At 50.6% G+C, this 22,721-nt stretch overlaps 1 protein-coding gene across 4 annotated transcripts in view; it reads left to right on the top strand.

The window, feature by feature from the left end:
• Nucleotides 1–22,721, top strand: part of FKBP5 (FKBP prolyl isomerase 5) — a 29,568-nt gene that overhangs the window by 3,735 nt on the left and 3,112 nt on the right. For 2 of the 4 annotated variants that reach the window (XM_069875766.1, XM_069875770.1), the window contains exons 2-9: nt 5,322–5,407; nt 11,353–11,481; nt 12,766–12,910; nt 13,270–13,412; nt 14,225–14,339; nt 19,715–19,871; nt 20,379–20,469; nt 21,766–21,849. In XM_069875766.1, coding sequence (XP_069731867.1) covers nt 11,377–11,481; nt 12,766–12,910; nt 13,270–13,412; nt 14,225–14,339; nt 19,715–19,871; nt 20,379–20,469; nt 21,766–21,849 — 840 coding nt within the window. In that variant the 5' untranslated portion in view covers nt 5,322–5,407; nt 11,353–11,376. Of the gene's footprint in view, nt 1–3,314; nt 3,458–5,318; nt 5,408–11,352; nt 11,482–12,765; nt 12,911–13,269; nt 13,413–14,224; nt 14,340–19,714; nt 19,872–20,378; nt 20,470–21,765; nt 21,850–22,721 lie in introns of those variants that run through there. The other 2 variants (XM_069875767.1, XM_069875769.1) reach the window with 2 other exon arrangements.

The raw sequence follows: 22,721 nt of genomic DNA, 5'->3' as shown, positions 1-22,721 counted from the left end.
TTGGGGAATAATTCACTCTGGTTTTTATACTTCTATACAATTTTGCATTCCCTCTGGTATAATTAGATTTTGATTTCAATTTCTATTTCAATTTAGATTTTGATTTAGAGTTTGATTTAGGCTTTGATTTTTAATTTAGGCCTTGATTTTTAATTGAGGCTTTGATTTTTGATTTAGACTTCAAGTTCAATTTAGACTTCAGTTTCACTATAGACTTCGATTTATATTTATATTTATGTTTATTTACTTAGAGTTACATATATAAAACTATTACAGCCCCTTGAGGGAGCTGCCGAGCTCATGCTGCTCTTCTACATATCCTGGGGAAATAATAAATGACTTAGCAAAGTTTGTTTTATTTGAATGCTGTTCATTAATGGGTGTTAAAGAAAAGGGTGCTGCAGGGTACGAGTTGTTTGTGTAACTTGTTTGTCATGGAGCAGATGAGCTTATCCCATAAGTGGTAACTGTGATTGAAATAAGGGTTTCTGATTTTGTAAATGAGTGTATTGGAAAATAAGGAAAATGGTAGTAAAGCAACTGTCAGAGGGGAAGAGATTGGAATGGTTGGACTCGATGATCTGGTGGGTCTCTTCCAACCTGGTGATTCTATGGTGAGGAGGGATGGGAATTAAATTGTGTTCTGTCTGCAATATCCCATGTGAATAAATAGTGACATCGCACGTAGAAAATTGGCATCATTAGAATTATTCACGTCTTGAGTGTTTTTTAATTCATGTTAAATTTAATCACCTAATTAAATAAAAAGAGCTCTAGGAGACACCACCTCTTCTTGCCTGCCAATAACGTCATCTCTGAGGTGCAACCCCGAAGCCGCAGCATCCTCGGCAGCCTCACAACGTAGAATTATGGAATAGTTTGAGTTGGAAGGGACCTCAAAGCCCATCCAGTCCCACCCCTGCCATGGGCAGGGACACCTCCCACTGGATCAGGAGCTCCAAGCCCCATCCAACCTGGCCTTGAACCCCTCCAGGGATGGGGCAGCCACCCCTGCTCTGGGCAACCTGGGCCTCATCCTCACAGCAAAACATTTCTTCCTAAGATCTCATCTCAATCTCCCCTCTTTCATGCTGAGAATTGCCGTTTGCCTGATATAATGGGGCATTTCTAGACCGTTGCTGCACACGTGGCTTCAAAAAAGATCTCGGACACCGAGTTATTTGTGGGGGTGTGGTGCTGCCGGCAGCAGTGCTGGATGCCGAGTTGGGCATCCCCTCTGGAATTTGGCACCAGGGCTCTCAAGATGCTGCCAAGCCCTTACATGTGGGGAATAAGTGATTTAAAGCAGCATTTCCACTGCTGTGGTCTGGGGACACCCGGCTGCAAGTTTGTTGGGAACCCCCTTAAATCTGTGGCAAGCAGTGAGATGCTTTTAGAAATAAGATAAAAATAAGTAAAAACAAGATTAATTGTCTGATTTATTCTGGAGAAAAGGCTAAATTAGAAGAGGATTGGCAAACAAGGCACTTTTTTGTTTCTTCTCATTATGGATTTATTTTAGTTCCCCGAAGCTGTCTCTTAAAATCGAATTCGTGGTGTTGGTGTCGCTGCAGCCAGGGGGATGCTCTGAGCATCCAGGGCTGTGATTTACCAGGTTGTGCCTGTACAGGGAGGGAAACTTCGAACCATAGAATGAATCATGGAATCTTCGAATGGGATGGATTGGAAGGGAACTAAGAGATCATCCAGTTCCAACCCCCCTGCCGTGGGCAGGGACACCTCCCATGGGATCAGGGGCTCCAAGCCCCATCCAACCTGGCCTTGAACCCCTCCAGGGATGGGGCAGCCACCCCTGCTGTGGGTAACCTGTTCAGGGCCTCCCCACCCTCACAGGAGAACATTTCTTCCTAAAATCTCATCTCCATCTCCCCTCTTTCAGCTTAAAACCAGTCAGGCCCATTGGGCTCTCCCTGTTCTGGCCACCACTTCCCTGGACACCCTGGGCCAAGGGCCTCCCCACCCGCTTCACATTTAATAGCCAGAGGTGGAATATTTCTTTCCAAAAAGCCTGGCTGGGTCTGTTCTCCCCAGTTGTTTTGACCGGAGGAGAAGACACGGTGAAAGGGGCCTGCTCGTTGTTGGTGGCAGAAACCCCAGTGAGAGGGTGCCAGGGAGTGGGTAGTGGGATGTCAAGTACTTTCTCACTTTTTAACGATGGTTTATATAACCTGCTTGGCTCTGTTACTGTGGGTTTTTTTTCCCCTTGCAGTTATATAAACCTAATTTATGAAAGCATTAGGAAATTGCGTTCCCTGCTGTTACGTGAGCGCCTGTGTATAATGGCCTCGGAGCTCGTTAGGATGCTGCACTCGGCCCCTCGCCCGCTGTCTCCTGAGAAGCTCAGGGAAGCATGGAACAGCTATTTATCATAGAATCATGGAATGGTTTGGGTTGGAAGGGACCTCAAAGCCCATCCAGTCCCACCCCTGCCATGGGCAGGGACACCTCCCACTGGATCAGGGGCTCAAAGCCCCATCCAACCTGGCCTTGAACCCCTCCAGGGATGGGGCAGCCACCGCTGCTCTGGGCAACCTGGGCCAGGGCCTCCCCACCCTCAGAGGAGAACATTTCTTCCCAAGATCTCCTCTCCATCTCCCCTCTTTCAGCTCAAAACCATTCCTCTCATCCTCTTCCTGCTCTCCCTGATCCAGAGCCCCTCCCCAGCTTTCCTGGAGCCCCTTTCAGCACTGGAAGCTGCTCTAAGGTCTCCCCCAGCCTTCTTATCCTGGTCTCGTACGGGAGGTGCACACTTGCTATGACTATTTTTTAAATAATTAATTTTTTTAAGCATCGTGTGCATCCCCCTCTCCGGGAGCAGGATGGATGCAGTCTGGTGCCTCTCCCTGCTGATGGAGAGCGGAGGCTTTGCTGCTGGCTCTGACATTCCTGTGTTTTCCAGTATTTTTGGGATGTGCTGCTGGTGGCAGAAGCTTGTTGTGATCTTTGTGGTGGGAGCAGCTGAAATCCTCCCTGGGGCAGGGGCCAGCGACGTAGGAGCCACAGAGCATCAGTGTGTAAAACCCTGGACCCTGGCGGCTTCTCCCCTTGGAAGAGCAGCAACCCATAAAAGTTTATGGCTTTTGCTTTCCCCGGTGTCTGTTTGTCTTTTGGAATAAAGGAGGGAAAAAAATATATTTGCTTGGGTGTTTTCCATTTGAAAGCAGAGAGCTTTATGCCTCTGGGTACCCGCGGTGGAGGGGATGTGGATGAACCGTGGGTGCTGATGGGATGCTCGTGAGATTCATGCTTTGTCCCTGTGATTTCTTATTTTGAAGCGATGTGGTAAATCACAGAATCGTAGAATTGTTTGATTGGAAGAGACCTTCGAGATCATCGAATCCTGTCCACTGCTAAACCAGATCCCTGAGCACCTCATCTACCTTCTAAACACCTCCAGGGATGGGCACTCAACCACTTCCCTGGGCAGCCTCTGCCAGTGCGTGAGAACCTTTTCCTTGCTGGTGCCTTGCTAGATAACCAGAGAAAGCCTCATTTTATCATTTTAAATAGGTTCATGTTGTAAACTCAGGGAAGAAAGCCCCCATTCTGAAAATGTTTTGGGTGTCGCTGGTGTGGGTGCGTTCGCCTCCCTCTTGTGGGACGCAGGCAGGCTGAGCCCATCGTGTTTTCTGCTGAAATATTTGTTCTGGCAGGGAGCAGCGAGCCATACTGCTCACTTGTTCCTCGTGTTGGAACTTGAGGGCAGTGTCTTATTCAACTTATTAAAAAAAAAATCAGTTATGACTTGGACTTTAACTGAAACCACTTCAGAAGCTTAAGAACATTAGCTAAGCAAAATGATTAAGGGAACACCACGCAGCAGATTCCTTCTGTCCCTTTGTTATTCTCTTAATTGCTTAAAAACCTCCCTTTGCTGCTGTAGCGCGATACCCTCTGGTCCTCAGGAGCTGGATTGGGATAAAGGTAGCTGCATCCCTTTCTGGGATGGGAGGGGATGCTGGGGGGGATGCTCAGAGGATGCTCAGTGGGTCCCAAGGTCTCTGTGGCAGGAGTTAACCCTCCAGCAGCAACCAGCTGTGGATAAAGGAGAACCGAGGAGTTCACTTCAGTCCCCAGTGAGTCACGGTTCACCCTGGGTGCGACGGTTCATCAGGGTGCCGGGCAATTAGAGCAGCTCTGTTTGCGTGTTGTTTTTTTGTTTGAATAGAAGTTGCCATGACTGGCCCGCCGGGATGTTAGCTGCTTGCACAACGTGCGTGCTAGGAAGTAAATCAATCCATGTGAGCCTTATTCAGCTAGGGATAAGTTAAATCTATGACTTCCCCGTTTATTTTAAAGCAGGGGGGGGAAGTCGAGTGGCTGGGATTTAAAGAAAGAGAGAAGTTAATTTTAACGTCAAGCTGTGATGCAGGGATGTGAGAAACAGCACTTGATGCCTGGGTGCATCCTTATGTATCAGGATGGAGCTGAGGATTATGTGGGGGAGCCTTGTCGGCTTAGGATGTTCACATTGTCTTATAAATCTCAATTTTCATTTATTATCGACTCAAACGTTGTCTCCCTGGGTCTCTGCTCTGCAGGCTGGCACCGCAGGTCTCTTAAAACACCCTCATCTGGGGCAAATCACTGCTCTGCTCTTTCCCTCTTCTGCATGGGGACGGTTTGCTCAGTAAGCGGGTGTTTTGTCAGATAAAATAGTTTTTGTGATCAAGAGGGGGATGACGAGAGAGCTCGGCTGCTGCGCTAGTTGGATTTTTCTTCATTATCTGGTGTGGTGAGGTTGGAGGCTGGAGGAGCATCCCAGGGGCTGGGATGTGGGGGTCCTGCATCTCCCCCCTGTGCATTTAACCTTGCTGTTTTTCAGCCTGAACTTTGCATTTTAAAGAAACTCCCTCCGGTGTTGCAATCCAAAGCTTCTCAGGCTGTTGTGGTGCCGTGGAAGCAAAGGCGCGTCTTCAAAAACAACTCCCAGAGCAGTCAGCTCTTCTTTTTCCATCCTGTTAATTTTCATCCTGACTTTCAGCAATGGTCAATAAAAAAGTTGGACAGAACATAGCCTTTTTCTTTTTTTTTCTTTTTTTTTTTTTTAAGCGGATGGTAAGATGCTAAATGCTGTTTTATGGAAACAACGAGTCAAAGCATCTCCCCGCGGCTTCAGGGAGCAGAGAAGCAGAGAAGAGGTTTTGTCCATGGTCTCATCTGCCTGTGGGGCAGCGTGGTCTGTGGCTGAAAACCACCGTCTCGGATCTCCCTTCTTCATAAACCCTGTTTTAGACTAAAGCATGTGTGTTTTTTATTGTATTATTTTATTTTTAATTGTTTTTTCTTCTTCCTAGCAGTGCAATCCCCACCGTGTCTCTGGGTGGGCACCTCCCCGGACGCCCCCAGGCCTTCCGACTTTCTCCAGTGATTGCATGGTGGTGAGGTGAGATCCCTCCAACCCCCACGAGCCTTTCTCTTCCCTCCTTCCCCTTCCCCCTCCCGCGAGCCTCTGGGAGGGAACAGCAACATGAAGTTTCCATTTGGAGCTGGCAAATTCCTGGTATGCCGATTTCTAGGAAACATGGCTTGGGATCATGTACTCGGTGAAACTCTAGAATGTGTGATACCTGTCTGTCCTCAGCCTGGGGTCGGACATCTGCATCCCATTCCCTGCTTGGAATTTTCTCATATTTCTCCGGGCTGGAAGATAGCAACATCCATGCGGAGAGAGAGAGGATTGTCAAAATAAATGACTTGGTTTTGTGGCGTGGATTTCTGCGCTGCATGGCATGCATCCACCCAGAGCTGTGTTCTCCTTGCAAAGATCGTTGTTTGAAGGGCATGTGTCTAGGGGGAAGGGCTTTGAGATGCTTGGTTTTGCACCAGCGTGTGGCTGGTGTCTTGAGCACCCTTCCCTGGAGGTGTTTGAGGCCAGGTTGGATGGGTCTTCCGGCAACCTGATCCAGTGGGAGGTGGGACACGTGTGGCACGGGAGTTGGAACTGGATGGGTTTTGACATCTTTTCCAACCCATCCCGTTCCATGATTCTGTCACTTGCAGGCAGCTTGAAAACCACCCAGGGCTCAAAGGATAACAAAAGGTGGGGAAGATACCAGTCACTGCACAGCTTGTTGTACCTGCTCTAAAAAATATCATAGAATCATAGAATCACCAAGTTGGACGAGACTCACCTGATCATTGAGTCCAACCATTCCTATCAAACTCTAAACCATGTCCCTCAGCGCCTCGTCCACCCGTCCCTTAAACCCCTCCAGGGAAGGGGACTCAATCCCCTCCCTGGGCAGCCTCTGCCAGTGCCCAGTGACCCTTTCTGTGAAAAATTTCTTTCTCATGTTCAGCCTGAACCTCCCCTGGTGGAGCTTGAGGCCATTCCCTCTCGTCCTGTCCCCTGTCCCTTGGGAGAAGAGCCCAGCTCCCTCCTCTCCACAACCTCCTTTCAGGGAGTTGGAGAGAGCAATGAGGTCTCCCCTCAGCCTCCTCTTCTCCAGGCTAAACAACCCCAGTTCCCTCAGCTGTTCCTCTTAAGGCCTGTAGACGTGAAAATAGACATTAAAAGCAAAAAATGCCTTTTTCTGAAGGAGCAGCTGGATCGTGTGGGGTTGCTAAAATCAATATCAAAGCCATAGACACTGCCATAGGGTGCTCTGCCTGAGCAACGGGTGCCAGCTGTGAGAAACTTAATTGCTCGTGGGCATCTATTGGAGCTTAATTTAATGTGTTTAGCCTGGAGAAGAGGAGGCTGAGGGGAGACCTCATTGCTGTCTCCAGCTACCTGAAAGGAGGTTGTGGAGAGGAGGGAGCTGGGCTCTTCTCCCAAGTGACAGGGGACAGGACGAGAGGGAATGGCCTCAAGCTGCACCAGGGGAGGTTCAGGCTGGACATTAGGAAAAAATGTTTCATGGGAAGGGTGATTGGTCCCTGGCAGAGGCTGCCCAGGGAGGGGGTTGAGTCCCCTTCCCTGGAGGGGTTTAAGGGACGGGTGGAGGAGGTGCTGAGGGACATGGTTTAGTGATTGATGGGAATGGTTGGACTTGATGATCCGATGGGTCTTTTCCAACCTGGTTATTCTATGATTCTATTCTATGATTCTATGAATTGCTCATGGGCATCCATCGTGGCTTAATTGCTAGTGGGCATCCTTCAGAGCGTAGTTGCTTGTAGGCATCCATTGCTGCTTAATTGCTTGTAGGCATCTATCGCAGCTTCATTGCTCGTGGGCATCTGTCACAGCTTATTTGCTCGTGGGCATCTATTGCAGCTTTGTTTGCTCGTGAGCATCAGCCATGGTGATGCCACCCTCCATCTGGCGGAGGAAATATTTGCAGCCGCTTGCACTGGCGTGTGGGGCAGTGTTTGGAGAAACAGTGGCTTTGCAAGAAGGAAGGATGCAACAGTTGTGGCTTTGGAGTGACTCAAGGAGTTTATACAAATTTAACGGGGCTGAGAACATCGTGTGCCGGTGCTGTGGGTTGGGATGTGCTGGTCCAAGTGAAGCACACGTCGTGCATGTGTAGGACCCTCTGAACTCTCAAGTCTCCTGGCTTGCACAGCTAGAAGCTCTTTAATGTATTTCATGTTAATTAACATTGGAATAATTGCCCTGGCCCAGGTTGCCCAGAGCAGTGGTGTCTGCCCCATCCCTGGAGATGTTCAAGGCCAGGTTGGATGGGGCTTGGAGCCCCTGATCCAGTGGGAGGTGTCCCTGCCCATGGCAGGGGTGGGACTGGATGGGCTTTGGGGTCCCTTCCAACCCAAATCATTCCAGGATTTTGTGATCCCAAACTGTGACACACTGCCCTGATGTCCATGTGCACCTTTCCTTGGATGTACTCTGGATTTCTTTAATCACCTTCTCATTGCTTTTCTTCTCTGTGCATGGAAATCCCTGGCTTCATTTGCAGAATTACAACATTAAGTTTGTGGGCAGCAGCAATGGGCGAGCAGGATCTGCTCAGGGTATCAGAAACACCCAGTGGCACAGGCTAATTAATTAATGCATCCTTTCCCTGTATCTGGAGCACACGTGGTCCTGCAACAAGAAGATTCAGGCTCTGACAGCTCCACCAAGCTTGCACGGCTCTCAGTCCCTGGCACCCTGGAATTTAAATCTCAGGGAGTAACAGATAGGGTTGGTTTTTTTTTTCCCTTACAACTGTTTGTTTCAAATTAATTGGGATCTTGGACCCCAGCCAGCCTCCTTCTGCTGCTCCAAACCGGAGATAAGCGGCAGCAACGCAGTCTTTTCTCTAACCTAGTTGGAGCTGTTTTCACTGGACAGAGAAGTCTTGAGCTGTTTCATAACACGGACCACATCTTAATAGCAGGCCTTGTGGGCTCCATCCCTCCCACTGCTGCTGACGCAGAGCGTCTCCCCTCCCGCTCTCCTTGGCCAGCTTCCCTGGATGACTTCGCTAATTACTTACGTAGAAAAATAATTAGAAGGATGCGTATGATGTATTTTTAGATGTCTCTTGGTGGGATTTAGCAACCGGCGAGCCAGAGCTAGCACCTCCCTCTCCATCTTCTGGATCCCAACAGTGGCTGCTTGGTGCATCTCAGGAGGTTCTGCTCCAGGAGGTGGCACTTCTTTCGCAAGCTGCTCACCTTCTGGGGTCTTTACTAAAGGGGTTAGGGGTGCTGCGTCCCTGGTGAGGTTGTAGAGAGGAGGGTGCTGGCCTCTTCTCCCAAGTGACGGGGGACAGGACAAGAGGGAATGGCCTCAAGCTCTGCCAGAGGAGGTTTAGGCTGGACTTAAGGAAGAAAATTTTACCAAAAGGGTCATTGGGCAGTGGCAGAGGCTGCCCAGGGAGGGGGTTGAGTCCCCTTCCCTGGAGGTGTTTAAGGGACGGGTGGACGAGGTGCTGAGGGACATGGTTTAGTGTTTGGTAAGAACGGTTGGACTCGATGATCCAATGGGTCTCTTCCAACCTAGTGATTCTATGATTCTATGAAGAATCTGTGCTGGGGAGCCCTGAGCCAGTGCACAGTGCTGCAAGGGGCACCACCACCTCCTCACTCACCTCCACGAGGATGTTCCTGATGGTGGTGGGGCAGCGTGGAGTGTGGTGGCTTGGAGACCATCTCAGCGCCCAAATTGTAGAACAGTTTGGATTTGAAGAGACTTTAAAAGCCCATCCAGTCTGACATCTTCAACCAGATCATGTTGCTCAGAGCCTCGTCCATCCTGACCTTGAACACCTCCAGGGATGGGACATCACCATTTCTCAGGGCAACCTGTCCCAGCTTCTCACCACTAGCATCACAAAGAATGTCTTCCAAAGCAACCGACGGACTGTTTTCCGTTGTCTAAATACCTGGGAGATGATGAGTCTCACCACCAAAGTTACTTTTCTTAGTGTTTTTGAGATATTCCCATCTAAGCCTCAGCAGAACTGGTGAAAGGGAGCAGATGCAAAACCTCATTAAACGTGACCCCAAAGACTGTGATAATTGAGCATTGTAGCAAGTAGTACCCTTATTTTTCTATTTGCTTCTTCCATTGCGGGGCTCTTTGTGTCTCGGTGGCTTCCTGTGCCGGGGGGGCTGGGCTCCAGTTCTTCCCTTTCCACCCGGGTGTGAGGAGCACAATTCTTCTTGCAGCACGACTTATCTACACTTGGAGCTGAAAACATCCTTTCTTTGCTCTTTTGAGTCCCTCAAATGAATGATTTCTCCTGCTGGTTAACATCAGATTCCACACCAAAGACTGTGGGAAAGTTTCACAGTTAGTGACTTTAATAGATCTGGTTTATGTCTTAAAAAACCCCATTGCTTTCTAATTCTTCGTCACATGTTTCCTTGATTACGTGTCGCACAGCAGTGCGACTACCAAAATAGCCTTGGGATGTGAAGGAAATCATCAGGAAATATGTGTTTTCAGCCATAGGCTATTCTCTTTTCACCAGGCAGCACTGGTAAAAGTCTGTATTTGATGGAAAACATGTTTTTTCTGGCACCTTGCATGGTGCATGGTGACGTTGGGACCATGGTGCTCCAGTAGGTTGCCCCCAGGTCCCTGATTTCTTACAGTCTTGCTGTGAATTTGCTCTCTATCCACCCAAATAGAATCATGGAATGGTTGTTTGGGTTGGAAGGGACGCCGAAGCAGGGGACACCTCCCACTGGATCTGGTTGCTTCAAGCCCCATCCAACCTGACCTTGAACACCTCCAGGGATGGGGCAGCCACCACTGCTCTGGGCAACCTGGGCCAGGGCCTCCCCAGCCTCACAGGAAAATATTTGAAGGTGAATAGTTTAAGGCCCCAGAATAGTTGAGATTCCTTTGGTGTTGTGTTTCTTTTCAGTTTTTGGAAGAAGATGCTTGCTGTGCATTCAGATCTTTCCATCTGGGGTGATGCTTTGCTTGCCTGAGAGTTGGAGCTTGGTCTCCAGGGATGGGGAAAATAATCTTGGACCATATAAACTAGCTCAAAACACCAGTACTAGCCTGGTAAATGTATTTTCCTCATTGCTGTCTACAACTACCTAAAAGGAAGTTGTGGAGAGGAGGGAGCTGGGCTCTTCTCCCAAGTGACAGGGGACAGGACAGGAATGGCCTCAAGCTCCACCAGGGGAGGTTCAGGCTGAACATTAGGAAAAAAATTTTTCATGGAAAGGGTCATTGGGCAGTGGCAGAGGCTGCCCAGGGAGGGGGTTGAGTCACCTTCCCTGGAGGGGTTTAAGGGACGGGTGGACGAGGTGCTGAGGGACATGGTTTAGTGTTTGATAGGAATGGTTGGACTCAATGATCCGGTGGGTCTTTTCCAACCTGGTGATTCTATGATTCTACATGAGCCAGAAGGGCCAGGTGAAGCGTGGTGGCCATCTTTTTGCTTCTTGCCCATGAGCATCATCTCCTCTGGTTTCAGCGCTGCCCTCAGTGTCTGCCAGCATCGGTGATTCAGCGCTAGCGTTGCATCAAAATGCTTTTGCATCAGTAGAACTTCACCAGTGCTTTGGGTCCACCCTGAAGAAGAACTGGTGGTTTGGATGCAACGTGTGGAGATGAGTTTCCATGTTTTGCCTGGTGCTGGGAGTCAATCGGCTGGCATGTGTGTTACCTGCTTGTGCTTTTTATGGGGTGAAACTCTTGCTGGAGGAGCCTCCTGGGCGTGATGTTGACCTGGGGAGGCTGAAGGTGAAGGCTGGGGGGCTCCATGAGCTTTGTCCCCAGGCGGTTTGCCTGCGCCCTGTGGTTCAGCAGAGCCTAGGTGGCCCCTGGGAAGGGATTTTCCGCTCTGCACGCTTGAGATGTGCTCAAAGCTTCCTGCCCTGGCCCTGCAGCAGTGGCTGCTGATTTTGTTTAACCCTTTCCTCTTACACCACGTCCTGCTGGGCTGACAGGGTGTGTGTGTTGTCTCTCTCCAGGTCCAGGGCTTATGCAAGGAGACCATGACCACTGATGAGGCCACCAGGAGCGACGTGGAGGTGCAGGCAGCGGCTCTCGCCGAGCACGGAGAGGACATCACGCCGGCTCGAGACCGAGGGGTCCTGAAGGTGAGGGGGCCTGCCAGCAGGGTCCTGCCTTTCTGTCTGCATTTTGGGGCGCGTGGGCACGTTGATGGGCTCTCCCCAGCCCTTGGGACCGTGTAGGACTTCCAGCTTGGTAGGACTGGGGTATTTTTATCCTTGAAACGCAAAGGCATCGCTTGGAATAAAGAAGGATGGAGTATTTGAGACTGATGGATTCAGGCTGCTCAATGAATTTCGCTGCTATTGTGTTCCTAATCAGATTATTAGCAGTAAATCCACAAAGCATTTTTGTGTGTGACTCACAGACATTAGAAAGAGCATATTACTGAGGTCATCCAGTCTGCTCCATGACTCCTTTTTCATATTCGGGGCCGTTTCTGGATAGTTCTGCTTGCTCTTCTCCAGCTGAATAGGACCTTTCCTCTAAGAATAGCATCCTCCCCTGCTCTATCCTCAGCTCGAGAACTGCTTGTTCCAGGCTGGAGCATTCAAAATAAAAGAAGCGTTGACAAGAAGCGAGTAGTGAAATGACACACCCCTGCGAGTAAAATGTGTACGGGCAGAAAGGGAGTGTAATTGCATTCGCTTCAGGTTTCGAACCGCGGTGTTTATCCTCCGCAAAGCACAGGCAGCTCTGTGCTCCCAGCCCTGTCCCGCTCTGTCACCGCGGCTCCGGCTTGGGATTTATTTTTAGGGGCTGATGGAAGAGCAAATTGAACGGCTTCTCCTCAAGCCTTCTTTTGGTTTAGAGCAGCACTGGGATGTATATGCATGTGTGTATTTGTATTTTTATGAATATACATGCATGTATGTATATTTTTTATATATGCATGTGTGCGCTTATGTATAAAAACATATATCTATATCTAGATCCAGATCTATATGACCTGTATCTATATCTTCTAGATCTAGTATCACCTATATCTATATATCTTCTATATCTATATATCTTCTATATCTATATATCTTCTATATCTATATATCTTCTATATCTATATATCTTCTATATCTATATATCTATATCTATGTTTGATGGGAGTGGTTGGACTTGATGATCCAGTGGGTCTCTTCCAGCCTGGTGATTCTATGATTCTGTATCACCTCTGTCTATATCTTCTGTATCTATATCACCGATATCTAGATCTGTATCTATATCTAGATCTGTATCTATATCTAGATCTGTATCTGTATCTATATCATCTGTATCTATATCATCTATATCTATTTATCTCTCTCTACATTTCTCTCCACATATGTTCTTAGCACCCCCTGGCCTCACTTCTCATGTTTTTTTTTTCTCTCTCTCAGATCATCAAACGACCTGGGAGTGAAGATGAATCCCCCATGATTGGGGACAAGGTTTATGTCCACTACAAAGGTAAACTGGCCAACGGTAAAAAGTTCGACTCCAGCCGCGATCGGAATGAGCCATTTGTCTTCAGCCTGGGCAAAGGTGAGCGGCTCCAGGGGATCTGTCCGTGGGGATGCTTGAGGGTGGGATGATCCCAGGGAGGATGGAATGATCCTGAGGGATGTTCAATGTCAGCCCTGTCTTAAGCGACCCCATCCCTGCAGGTGTTCAAGGCCAGGTTGGATGGGGCTTGAAGCCCCTGATCCAGTGGGAGGTGTCCCTGCCCATGGCAGGGGTGGAACTGGATGGGCTTTGAGGTTCCTTCCAACCCAAACCATTCTGTGATTCTCCTCTATGATTCTGAGGGTGTTTTTTTAACGCTGCCATCCTCACAGCATCCAGGCTCTTTTATTCTGGGCTGCTGGCTGCTCCCTCCAGCCTGACATCTCCCTCTCTCCTAGGTCAGGTAATCAAGGCATGGGACATCGGGGTGGCTACTATGAAGAAGGGAGAGATCTGCTACTTGCTCTGCAAACCCGAGTACGCGTACGGCTCTGCTGGCAGTGCCCCCAAAATCCCTTCCAATGCCACCCTCTTTTTCGAGGCAAGTAATGCGGGCGCGTGGATGAGCTCACTTGCTCCCTTTCTGCCTTGCCAGCCAGCTCAGAAATAAAAAAAACCAAAACCAACCCACCAACAAAAAAATAAACCAGCTTGGATTCCTGAAACGTGTCCCTCTGCTCCAGGAACCGCTGCCAGGGTTTTCTCAGAAATGTGTGTCTGAGCTGGGAGGCTGGGACTGAAAGCGGCTGGGGAGAACCCCGGGCGGGAGCGAGCAGATTCCAGGATTGAAAATGCACATGGGAGGGAGAAAGCGCCTGGGAAATGCCTTCGGGTGCTAAAAACCGATTAGTGCCGCGGGACAGTAGGAGAGCCAAGGGTTTGGCACGGGGCGCTGGATGGCAGGGCTCGCCGGGACGAGGAATGGGTTTGTCTTGAATTAAGGCTTAGTCCTTGCAAGCCGAGCGGAGACTAAGCCTTGAGTTGGAGCTGGTCCTGTCGGAGAAGGAAGGGAAAAGTCCTGCCCATGCTGGGTCTGGGCAGCTTTCACAGCATCTTCCAGCACCGGTCATGTTGTGCCTTTACAGGCTTAATAAACTGATTTTTAGTGTTACTTTGTGTTACGCTTCAGGTACTGGATGTGTCCCAATTCCTAATAAATCGGGTGTATTATGCTGTGGCTTGGAGCAGGCTTTTATGGGCAACTTCTGCTCGTCAGCTGAATGGAGAATTAGCTGGCTTGGCTCTCCAGCCAGAGGATGAACTGCTGCCTTGTGGCTTTGCTGTTGTTTTTCTCCTCTCCTTCCCCCCTTCCCGAGTTCTGACCACCTTTTCTTTATTATTTTTTGTTTTCAGGTTGAGCTGCTTGACTTCAAAGGCGAGGACTTGTTTGATGATGGAGGGATAATCCGGAGGATCAAGAGGAAGGGGGAAGGTTACTCCAACCCTAACGAAGGTGCTACAGTGGAAAGTGAGTGCTGGTCCCAGGGCTGCTGCTGCTGGGGGGAGGAAATTCATGTGGAGGGTTTGCTGAGGTTGGGATGGCTTCAGCCTGTGCCAAAGGATGAAGAGCATGGGTCATAGAATCGTGGAATGGCTTGGGATGGAAGGGACCTCTAAGCCCATCCAGTTCCACCCCCTGCCACGGGCAAGGACACCTCCCACTGGATCAGGGGCTCCAAGCCCCATCCAACCTGGCCTTGAACCCCTCCAGGGATGGGGCAGCCACCACTGCTCTGGGAGACCTGTTCCAGGGCCTCCCCATCCTCGCAGGAGAGCATTTCTTCCTAAGGTCTTATCTCCATCTCCCCTCTTTCAGCTGAAAACCAGTCAGGCCCATTTGGCTCTCCCTGTTCTGGTCACATCTCTGGAGCAGACGTTTCGCAGGGCTGGATGTCGGAAGCCGGGCTCATTGTTTTTTTCCTTCCAAAGAACCACTCGGCCACAGCGCTCGCTCCATACAGGAGGCATTTACTTTCTTTTCTCCCTTTCAGGGCTTCTGTACACAAGGTTAACTCCCTTGAGCCGAAGGGAAATTTGATCTGAGCTGTGACAGCTCATAAAGCTCGCTGTCTTGAGCGGCTGGTTCTTCTAACGAGGCTTTTTTAAGGAAAAAGGACTTTTTGACTCAGACTCAACTGTCTGCCTCTCCTGCTGTGAGCATCAAAGCTGGGGACCGGTGTGCTGAGGTTCAAGCTGGCTCTGCTACCCCGAAGATTAAACAAGAGGACTAAATATAATTGAAATGATTCGCAGATTATAGAATCATAGAATCACCAGGTTGGAAGAGACCCACCGGATCATCGAGTCCAACCATTTCCATCAATCATTAAACCATGTCCCTCAGCACCTCGTCCACCCGTCCCTTAAACCCCTCCAGGGAAGGTGACTCAATCCCCTCCCTGGGCAGCCTTTGCCAGTGCCCAATGACCCTTTCTGTGAAAAATTTTTTCCTAATATTCAGCCTAAACCTCCAGCATTCCTCTTTATTTTGACTGGATTTGAGGGCATTACAGGCAGGGACACAGAGAGTCCTGGTCCCTCTGAAGTTGTTCCCTTTGCAGCTTGAGGTTTTTAGGATGCCTTAATAGCTCAGGAGAGAGTGAGGCAGGGAGCGAGGTGGCACTAGCCAGGAATCATCTCTCTGGAAGGACATAAAGAGCCAAATAACGAGGCTCTGCGTACGCCTGATGCTGCCCCGAAACCCAGTGCCCCTTTACCCCTTTCAAAGGAAAGCGTCCATCGGCGCAACCGCTGCGAGCGGGAGCACACACGTGGTCAGAATAATGGAGATTAATGCTTTAGGAGGCGATCTTGCGTAACCGCTCTCGCTTGGGCAGGGCAGAGATCGGGAACACGGTGCCAATCCGGCCAGCAGCCCGTCTGCCGTGCCAGCCGCTCCCTTGTCAGCCACCTGCTCCTGCGGCGTTTAATTCATTCGCATTCCCTGGCCCAGGTTGTCCAGGGAAGTTGTGCTGCCCCATCCCTGGAGGGGTTCAAGGCCAGGTTGGATGGGGCTTGGAGCCCCTGATCCAGTGGGAGGTGTCCCTGCCCGTGGCTGGGGTGGAACTGGATGGGCTTTAAGGTCCCCTCCAGTCCAACCCATTCCATGATTCTACGACTGAGGTATCTCTGTACATCCAGGATCAGAGACCCTTCAAATAGATGTGATCTTAGAGGTCTTTTCCAACCTTAATGAGTCGATGATCCAATATATCATGTATATTTATGGTTGGTCTCGATGATCTGATGGGTCTTTTCCAGCCTGGTGGTTCTATGATTCTATCCCCATGAGTGAGGATGAGGAGAAGCAGCACCAGGCAGCCTCGCAGTGAGAGTTTTGGTTGCAAATAGGTCAGAGAAGAGCAGCAAGGCTGGTGAGGGGGCTGGAGATCAGGCCTGATGAGGAACGGCTGAGAGAGCTGGGGGTGTTTAGCTTGGAGAAGAGGAGGCTGAGGGGAGACCTCATTGCTCTCTCCAACTACCTGAGAGGAGGTTGTGGAGAGGAGGGAGCTGGGCTCTTCTCCCAAGGGACAGGGGACAGGACGAGAGGGAATGGCCTCAAGCTCCACCAGGGGAGGTTCAGGCTGAACATTAGGAATAAAATTTTTCATGGAAAAGGTCATTGGGCCCTGGCAGAGGCTGCCCAGGGAGGGGGTTGAGTCCCCTTCCCTGGAGGGGTTTAAGGGACGGGTGGACAAGGCGCTGAGGGACATGGGTTAGTGTTTGATGGGAATGGTTGGACTTGATGATCCGGTGGGTCCTTTCCAACCTGGTGATTCTATGATTCCTATTCATGATTGTCCTCGTATTGGGCATGGACCTGCCCTGGGAATGGCTTGAGGAGCTTGGGGATGGCACAGGAGCTCCGGGGCACCATAGCAGCCCACCCCAGGACAAGGTTGTGTCCCAAGCCAGGTATTTGGGAGGTGCATTGCCACTGGAATTAAGCTGGGAGAAACTATACTTCCAGGAGTGAATGTCTCCAGGCTGGCGTTTTGAAGGTGTTTTTTATAGATTTTAAGTTTTACAGAGCCTAATTCGCACTTCTGGTCCCTAAAAAAAAAGAAAACCAAACGGGCTGCAGTTGAAATCTGGCATTCCAGCTTTTGTTACAACCTTTTCCCCCCTCCTCCTCCTTCTCCGTTTTTAATCTGAGTACAAATTGCTGTCAGCACATCAAGTTCGTGTGCCAGCCGCACTCGGTACACTCTGTTCTCAGCTCTTCAAAAACAAAATCGCTGCAGGCACCGAGAGAACAATAAGTCAGGGCTGCAACTGGAGTGATGTTCCTTCAGCGGGTTTTTTTTTTTTCCCCTGTAATCCAAGAGCGACTGCAGCCAGCTGACCTGCTCCTGGAAACCCGAGCGGAGATTTCTCCCCTTCACCCGGTGTGTTTTATGTGCAATAAAAATGGAACGAAACCGTCCTTGAAGGGAAGGATTGCGGCATTCTCCTGCATGTCCTGTTTTAAAGCGGGATCTTCCCGTCACTGCCACATCCTGCTGGGGATGGGACCTGGGACAGCTGCGGAGCTGCTTTTGAGTCATGGAATCAGTAAGGTTGGAAAAGACCTCTAAGCTCACCAGCCCAACCCCACCGTATCTACTAAACCGTGTCCCCAAGTGCTACAGCCACACGGTTTTTGAACCCCTCCAGGGATGGAAACTCTCCCACCACCCTGGGCAGCCTCGGCCAGGGTTTCACCACTCTTTTAGGAAAGAAATTTTTCCTAATATCCAATCTAAACCTCCTCTGCTGGAACATGAGGCAGTTCCTTCTCATCCCATGGCTTGTGACTCGAGAGAAGAGCCCAGCACCTGCCTGGCTCCAACCTCCTTTCCAGGAGCTGCAGAGAGCAATGAGGTCTCCCTTCAGCCTCCTCTTCTCCAGGACAAACAGCCCCAGGTCCCTCAGCAGTTCCTAAACGCCCTGTTCTCCAGCCCCTTCCCATCTCTGTTCCCTTCTCCGGATGCGCTCCAGCCCCTCAATGTCCTTCTTGGAGTGAGAAGCCCAAAACTGAACCCAGGATTTGAGATGCAGCCTCCCCAGCGCCGAGTCCAGGGATCGATCCCTTCCCTGCTCCTGCTGGCCACCCCATGGCTGATCCAAGCCAGGATGCTGGTGGCCTCCTTGGCCACCTGGGCCACTGCTGGCTTGTGTTCGTGTTTTGGGGATTATGGATCCGTACTCATTGGGAATAAGCAGGGAGAAGGCATGGTGGGTTGCTGGGTTGCCTGTATTTTAGATGGAATTCTTTTGCTTTCCTGTGCTTGTGGATGTAGCCAGCTTGGGTTTAGGTTGTGCAAAAGCGGAGGTCAAAGCAGAGTTGCTGCTTTTTGCCCTTGTCCCAAGCTGGATGAGCACAGGCAGCCTGAACCTCGCGGTCCCTGCACACCAGCGATGGGTGCAGATGTCTCCGGTGCTGCTGGCAAGCACGTGAGCATCATCCTCTCTGCTGCAGTTGAGTCCTAGCGTGGTTTTGGTGGCAAGAGGGGTGACTAGGCAGAGCTCGTGTCCCATCCCTGCGGTGAGGAGAGCATCCTCGGGCTGCGTTTTGCAGTATTTATTGCCCAAGGGCTGGACCTGCCATGGGAACAGGGCCTGCGAGCTCATTTTTAGGTCATGCAGCTCATCCCAGGGAACTGCCGTAGGTTTCAGGGCAGGGAGGCAGGGCAGGTCTCCACAGTTGCAATGCCTACTATGAATTTTTCCTCTTAAAAGTTCTTTTCGTTTGTTTTGGCTGTTTGTTTTTTTTAACAGTACATAGGGGTTCCTTATGAAATTGCTTTTACGTTAGAGCTGCCTGCAGGCGTGCGCCTTGTACCCTGTAAACAGAGCGCAAAGAACATAAAACTGTCCCCAAAGCCCTGGGCTGTCTTCAGAATCAAATAAATAAAGGATATCTTGTGAAAATCCAGCCAGGAGTACCAGGTGGTGAATGTGCCAGGTACCCGGTGTCCGCTGGGGCTGGAACAGCGCGGTTATTGGTTGAAGATTAAAAAAGAAAAAAAAAAGGAAAAAAAAAGGTTTATCTTGTACTTTGAGTTCTTAGAGGCAGGAGAACATTTCGAGGTAGAAGGCGAGGCGGTATAGCGCTGTATAGAAGATTTGTAATCGCTGTGATAAACGGCGTGGCGGCGTGCCAGGAGCAATATCCAGTTCCAGTAAGACTTGACTCGTGCAGTTGAGTACGAGAGGAACATATTAGTCATGATGTTTATCTGTTGTCTCGTCCTTGGTCAGACAAGATATGCCTGGCTTGCTTTTCAGCAAGGTCTCCAAGCCCTCGCCACCCCTCTTTGCTCACCAGCGGCTCCTTGGCTGCCCCCAGCCCCAGGTCTTCCTGCTTCCAGGGCTGGAAGCTTTGCTGGAGTTGGGGTTGTTCAGCCTGGAGAAGAGAATGGTGCGGAGAGACCTTAGAGCAGCTTCCAGTGCTGAAAGGGGCTCCAGGAGAGCTGGGGAGGGGCTCTGGGTCAGGGAGGGCAGGGATAGGATGAGGGGGAATGGTTTGAACCTGAAAGAATGGAGATTGAGATGAGATCTTAGGAAGAAATGTTTTCCTGTGAGGGTGGGGAGGCCCTGGCCCAGGTTGCCCAGAGAAGCTGTGGCTGCCCCATCCCTGGAGGGGTTCAAGGCCAGGTTGGATGGGGCTTGGAGCCCCTAATCCAGTGGGAGGTGTCCCTGCCCGTGGCAGGGGTGGAACTGGATGGGCTTTGAGGTCCCTTCCAACCCAACCCATTCCATGATTTTGGGAAACTTACTTTACAAGATAATTCATAAGATGCTTTCTTTGGAGCCCCTTTGGGCAGCTCTGCATGCAATGTTCCCTCTCCCCCTCTGCAGTTCGCCTCGAGGGATTCTGCGGCAGCACCAGGTTTGATTGCAGAGATGTAAAGTTCGTCGTTGGCGAAGGAGAAGACCATGACATCCCCATCGGCATCGACAAAGCCCTGGAGAAGATGCAGAGGGGAGAGCACTGCATCCTCTACCTTGGGCCACGGTAAGGAGCATCCCCATGAGGATCCCATCTGGCTTTAAGCTTCCAGCATCTCTGATCGTTTTAGCTCGATCCCAAAAATTTGGGATCCAGGTTTGGTTTCCAGGAGAGCCTTGGCTGGCTAGAGCAGCAAGAACGACCAGCAGTGTGGAGGCAGGAATCTTGAGGTGCTTCAAAAACCAGATAAAAGGACTTTTATCTGAGTTCTGTGGCTGAAAGGTGAGAGTGTCCCTGGAAATTGCTAGGGGTGAGTTCTTATGCTGGGGAGAAACCTGTATAAAAAGAGAGATTTGAAGCCTCTGGAGAGGGTGATCCTGATAGATAATTCATCCTATGTTGTCAGATATCTTTGCTGGTGGAGAATAGTATCACCCTGGCCCTGAAATGTTAGAAAGCTGCAGGCACCGAGCTGGCTGTGACAGCACAATCAGTGACCTGGGGCTGGGTTTATGGTCAAACGCAGCCAAAATGAAGATTTAACCCCCTAACAGCTCTTTTCTGCCTTTCCAGGTACGGCTTTGGCGAGGCAGGGAAGCCCAAGTACGGCATCCAGCCCAACGCGGAGCTGGTGTACGAGGTGACGCTCAAGAGCTTTGAGAAGGTGAGGGTCACAGCGCGTGTCGAGCCCTCGCTTGGTGACGGGAACGTCGGTCCCTGTGCAGCATCCACCCTTTGTCCCTGACGGGGCGGCAGCCTGGCCCCTGCTGGGGTGGGAACGTCACCAGGGATCTCTGTGTTCTGCAGTTGTTCTTCTCTCTTGGGTTGGTTTATTTTTCTGGCCGAGGTCCAAGGTTGTGGTTTTTTTCATTTGTTCCTACCCTTGTTCCTTTTGTACTTTATTTTTTCCCTTTTATTTTCTTTTCCCCTTTACATTTTTTTCTCTTCCGTTCTCCTTTTTTCCCCTTTCCTTTCCCCCCTTCCCCCCTTTTCCCCCTTTTTCCCCCCCTTTTTCCCACTTCTCTTTTCTTTTGTCCCCTTTTTCTCCTTTTCTTTTTTTTTCCTTCTCTTTTATTTTTCCCCTTTTCTTTTTTCCCATTTTCTCTCCTCTCCTCTCCTCTCCTCTCCTCTCCTCTCCTCTCCTCTCCTCTCCTCTCCTCTCCTCTCCTCTCCTCTCCTCTCCTCTCCTCTCCTCTCCTCTCCTCTCCTCTCCTCTCCTCTCCTCTCCTCTCCTCTCCTCTCCTCTCCTCTCCTCTCCTCTCCTCTCCTCTCCTCTCCTCTCCTCTCCTCTCCTCTCCTCTCCTCTCCTCTCCTCTCCTCTCCTCTCCTCTCCTCTCCTCTCCTCTCCTCTCCTCTCCTCTCCTCTCCTCTCCTCTCCTCTCCTCTCCTCTCCTCTCCTTTTTCCCTTTTATTTTTTCCCCCTTTTCTTTCCTTTCCCCCTTTTTTCCCCTTTTCTTCCCCGTCACCCCCCAGTTTTCTTTTCTTTCCCTTTTCTCCCTGGCCTGCAGTATAGAAGTTGGTGTGTGTCCTGTGGTCCCCGAGGAGCTCAGTGGGCACAGGAGGAAGCTGGGATGCAGGAGATGCCACGGGATGCAGCAGATGCTCCTGTGCCGCATCCCCAGCTGGGTCCCCACCCCATCGCCTTGGCTGGAGGGGGAGCTCATCCCAGCTCATCCTCTCTATTCCAGGAGGGTTTTTCCACCTCCATGGGGTTGAAGTGGACAAACCACCTCCTTCAGGGTGAAGTCCCAAACCTAGTTGGATTTTCTGTGTTGTAAAGGGCACCAAGTCCCCATGTGTGCTCTGGATTCTTCCACCTCCCCAGCCCCTCAAATTAAAAAAGCTGCTGGATCCACCCTCTGTAACTGCCCTGACGAGCCCCACTCCTTAACGAGCAATCCCAGAAAGCCCTGTGGGGTTGCTGTGCTCCACTGGGATTGCTCCAAGCACTTGTTTGCAGGCCAAGGAGTCATGGGAGATGGACACCAAAGAGAAGCTGGAACAGGCTGCCATCGTCAAGGAGAAAGGCACCATGTACTTCAAGGTTTGTCATCTTGGGCACCGGGGAGTTGGAACGAGGGAGCTGGAAATAAGTTCAGGGGCACAGGATCATAAAGTCATGGAATCACTGAGGTTGGAAAAGCCCTCTAAGCTCACCCAGTCCAACCAACAGAACAACCCCACCATGCCTGCTAAACCATGGCCCCAAGTGCTGCGGCCACACGGTTTTTGAACCCCTCCAGGGATGGAGACTCCCCCACTGCCCTGGGCAGCCTCTGCCAGGGCTTCACCACTCTGTCAGAGAAGGAATTGTTCCTAATATCCAATCTAAAACTCCCCTGGTGCAATTTGAGGCCATTTACTCTCATCCTATCACCTGTGGCTTGGAAGAAGAGACCAGCACCCAGAGCTGCAGAGAGCGATAAGGTCTCCTCTCAGCCTCCTCTTCACACTAAACAGCCCCAAGTCCTTCAGCTGCTCTGAGAACCCCTGGGCTCCAGACCCTTCCCAGCTCTGTTCCCTTCTCTGGACACGCTCCAGCCCCTCAATGTCCTTCTTGGAGTGAGAAGCTCAAAACTGAACCCGGGATTTGAGATGCAGCCTCCCCAGCACTGAGTCCAGGGGTCGATCCCTTCCCTGCTCCTGCTGGCCCCCCCATGGATGATCCAAGCCAGGATGCTGTTGGCCTCCTTGGCCACTGCTGGCTCGTGTTCATTGCTGTTGACCAGCGCCCCCAGGTCCTTTTCAGCCAGGCGCGTATCCAATTCAGCAGTCAGTGTCAGAAAAGCCGTATCCACCTGAACAGTGCTGAGCAAGGCGAGTCCTGCCTTCCTGTGCCTTTTTTCACTCCTTGATGCTCCCTGAGATCCCTTTGCCTTGGCCGTGCGCGCTCCCTGCAGAGCAGGATGGCAGATC

This window comes from Phaenicophaeus curvirostris, chromosome 24 (genome assembly GCF_032191515.1).
Source record: "Phaenicophaeus curvirostris isolate KB17595 chromosome 24, BPBGC_Pcur_1.0, whole genome shotgun sequence".
NCBI lineage: Eukaryota > Metazoa > Chordata > Aves > Cuculiformes > Cuculidae > Phaenicophaeus > Phaenicophaeus curvirostris.
Note: the sequence above shows the minus strand (reverse complement) of the source record. Positions and strands in the feature narration are given on the sequence as shown.